The 2,738-nt window shown below is 45.0% G+C and overlaps 1 protein-coding gene across 1 annotated transcript; it reads right to left on the bottom strand.

The window, feature by feature from the left end:
• Positions 1 to 296: 296 nt before the first annotated feature.
• LOC119889324 (ubiquitin carboxyl-terminal hydrolase 37-like) lies at positions 297 to 1,997 on the bottom strand. Its single transcript, XM_038700243.1, has 6 exons — positions 1,890 to 1,997; positions 1,704 to 1,780; positions 1,227 to 1,335; positions 1,044 to 1,104; positions 800 to 957; positions 297 to 677 (listed from the first exon to the last, which is right to left on the bottom strand). The coding sequence occupies exons 1-6, from the start codon at positions 1,995 to 1,997 to the stop codon at positions 672 to 674; spliced, it is 519 nt and encodes a 172-aa protein (XP_038556171.1). The 3' UTR covers positions 297 to 671.
• Positions 1,998 to 2,738: the final 741 nt, after the last annotated feature.

The raw sequence follows: 2,738 nt of genomic DNA, 5'->3' as shown, positions 1-2,738 counted from the left end.
GCTTCAAAACGGCAGTCCACAAACCAACTGGTGATGTCACGACAACTGTGTCCACTTCTTTTATACAGTCTATGGTCAGGACCCGCACTACTCTGCTTCTGATTGGCTAGTAGTCCTTATCTAGGTTCTGAGCAGGTGTAACTCCCAACAAAGATGAAATTGAAGTGAGGTGCCTCACTCTGTAGTTAAAATTGGTGTTCAACTCACCTATTCCAACCTATACCAACCCCTAAATAAAATTATATGACATCTTTACAGAAATGTATGACGTTTATTGTTCACTGAGCCCCATCGGACTTAAGATGTCACTGAGAGCAAATTAAGTACATAAAAATCTCTCATATAAAAATATAAATAACACATATTAGTCTTTCCGAGAGAGCAAGCCATGTTCATATAGGCCAAGCCATCTCCAGATAGTGACAGTACAAAACAGACGATGGCAACGAGGAAAAACAGCCATTAATAGTAATGAACCTCGGGAAGAAGAATTGGGAGCTTTGCTGCTCCAGCTCATGAGACGAGCTGGTAGTCCGTCCTGAACTTCCACCTTTACGTTCGTCAACTAGAAGAAGACAACAGGGAGGGAAAACAAAACACTTACCTGTGCAGTTCCCGTGGCCACATCTCACAGAGACTGCCACACAAAGTCCCTCCGTCGCCGGACTGCTCTACATCTGACAACAGACACAAAACACACTCAGCACAGAGTTGGTGGATTTCTTTTTCGGAACAAAGAAAATGTTTGGGGACTGTCTGGGTAAACCGTTAAACTCAAACAACATCAGAGTCCTCTTACTCGTCTTTGGTAGAACAGGATGTAGGCGGTTTCCTGACGCCACTTGCGGACAGAGGCCCCGGTTGTCTGCGTGACCAATGAATCGTTGTAGGTGAGCCAGCGGTCAGCGGGGTCATCCAGCTCTACATCCGGGTCCACTCCATTACTCACATAGTGTCCTAACGAGACAAATCAACACAACATGTAACTAATGTGTCTGAGAACCTGATACAGGACTACATTAGGTGAGAGTCTGATGTCTTACCTTTGTTCCCACTGGAACCCAGATGACTGATGACACTCACCAGACTGTACCAACCATCAGCCTGAGAAGGAACACGGTTAACAACAGTTAGCGCCTGTGCGCACACACACACATGCACAAAACACCAGTGCATACAGACCAAATCTTAACTTTGAATTCGATCTCAGGTGAGTTATTTCTTACCCGGCTGGAGGTCACCAGCAGCTCCCTAAAGAGGTCAACAGGGTCGCTCAACTTCTCCAGCTGCAATGACGGAGTGAATCGAAAACGCTTCAGATGTAGGATCAGCACTCTGGAGACAGGAAATAAAAACAAGAAAACATATGAGCTGGTTCCAGAAGATTGTTGCCTAATAAGCCATGAAGAATTTTGATTATCAATTAAATGACTACATATTTCAGCACTAGTTCAAATTTGGTGGATTTCACACTGAGCATGGTCATTCATTGCAGACTTTTCCAATGAATCGGCGCTTAAATTGCATAGCCATGGAACTAAAAGTAATCAAGACTTGATTTTAACACAAGTTAAGGAAGTTATCCCTCAAATAGATGTTCACATTACATGAAATGGAAACAAATGGCTGCCTGGAACCGTGGAAAACAAATGCTTCTAAAAATCTAAAACTGTTCAATGTTCAGCAAAAACACCATCCCTCACTTGGGCAGAGTTGCGAAGGTGTACTGCAGGCTGGATGTGCTGGAGCCACAGTCACACCTGAAGTCCAACTCTGTCTCCTGAACAACAGCACAGAGACAACATGCTGTCAGTTAAGTGGCGGATCACACAGCGTGTGAATGTTTGTTCACGTGATGATGGTACTGAAGGAGGACAGCTGGAGCTTACCTTAAGGTAATCCTGGAGCATTTCCAGGATCGAACCTCCGGGCACCAGGTTGAGAGACAGGTTGGTGAAGTCCTCCTCTCTCGTAGACCGGGCTCCACAGCTGCACATTAAAGGGACAGTACATTTCAAGAAGACCTATTATACAGCCCTATCCAGCCTATCTTGTAAATCTGTCACTCCTGTATGGTAGCTTAGCATGATTCAAAGTAATCATGCAGGCCCTTATTTCAGCCTCTTTCTAAAACAAGCTGTGTACCTAATATCTGGCAAGTGAGTGTATGTTTTCTTGCTGAATTTACCCTTTAAACATAAACAAGGATAAGGTAGGATTTTGTGTTCCATGTAGAGAGTTTTTCTCTGTGATTTACTCTTGCAGTTCCTAGTGTTGCATCTTGAATGTCAGGTGGTCCTCGACAGGGCATCTGTATCTTTTCTCCACGCTGGCAGTGACTTCCCGCAGCAGCGGGGACAAACCCCTGATCTGATCCAGGACCGTCGTCAGGAACTCGTGAGCATCCTGAACACAGAAGAAAAAAAAACAACACAGAGGTTTTGATGCACAGAGGAGAAACTATCAGGAGGAAGTGAAACAACAAGGCTCATCCAACCAGATGACTCACTTTCTGGAAGTGATCCAGAAACTCAGGAGCCTGGACTGAGAGGGCCCTCTTGAACAAATAGAGGGCATGGAGTTTGAGGTAGGAGTCCATGGAGCGGTGACACCACACGATGCTCATGAATCTTCTGCAGAGGGAACAGTTTCTGCAGTTAGTACTGTTATTTAGTTTGGTGTGTGTGTGTGTGTGTGTGGGTGTGTGTGTGTGTGTGTGTCTGCTGTACCTGATCAAT

The sequence above is a fragment of the Micropterus salmoides genome, unplaced genomic scaffold (assembly GCF_014851395.1).
Source record: "Micropterus salmoides isolate LMB-PRFRI ecotype aquatic unplaced genomic scaffold, ASM1485139v1 Ms_hic_scaffold_5, whole genome shotgun sequence".
Classification (NCBI taxonomy): domain Eukaryota; kingdom Metazoa; phylum Chordata; class Actinopteri; order Centrarchiformes; family Centrarchidae; genus Micropterus; species Micropterus salmoides.
The sequence above is the reverse complement of the archived record's forward strand: the minus strand, read 5'-3'. Positions and strand labels throughout refer to the sequence as shown.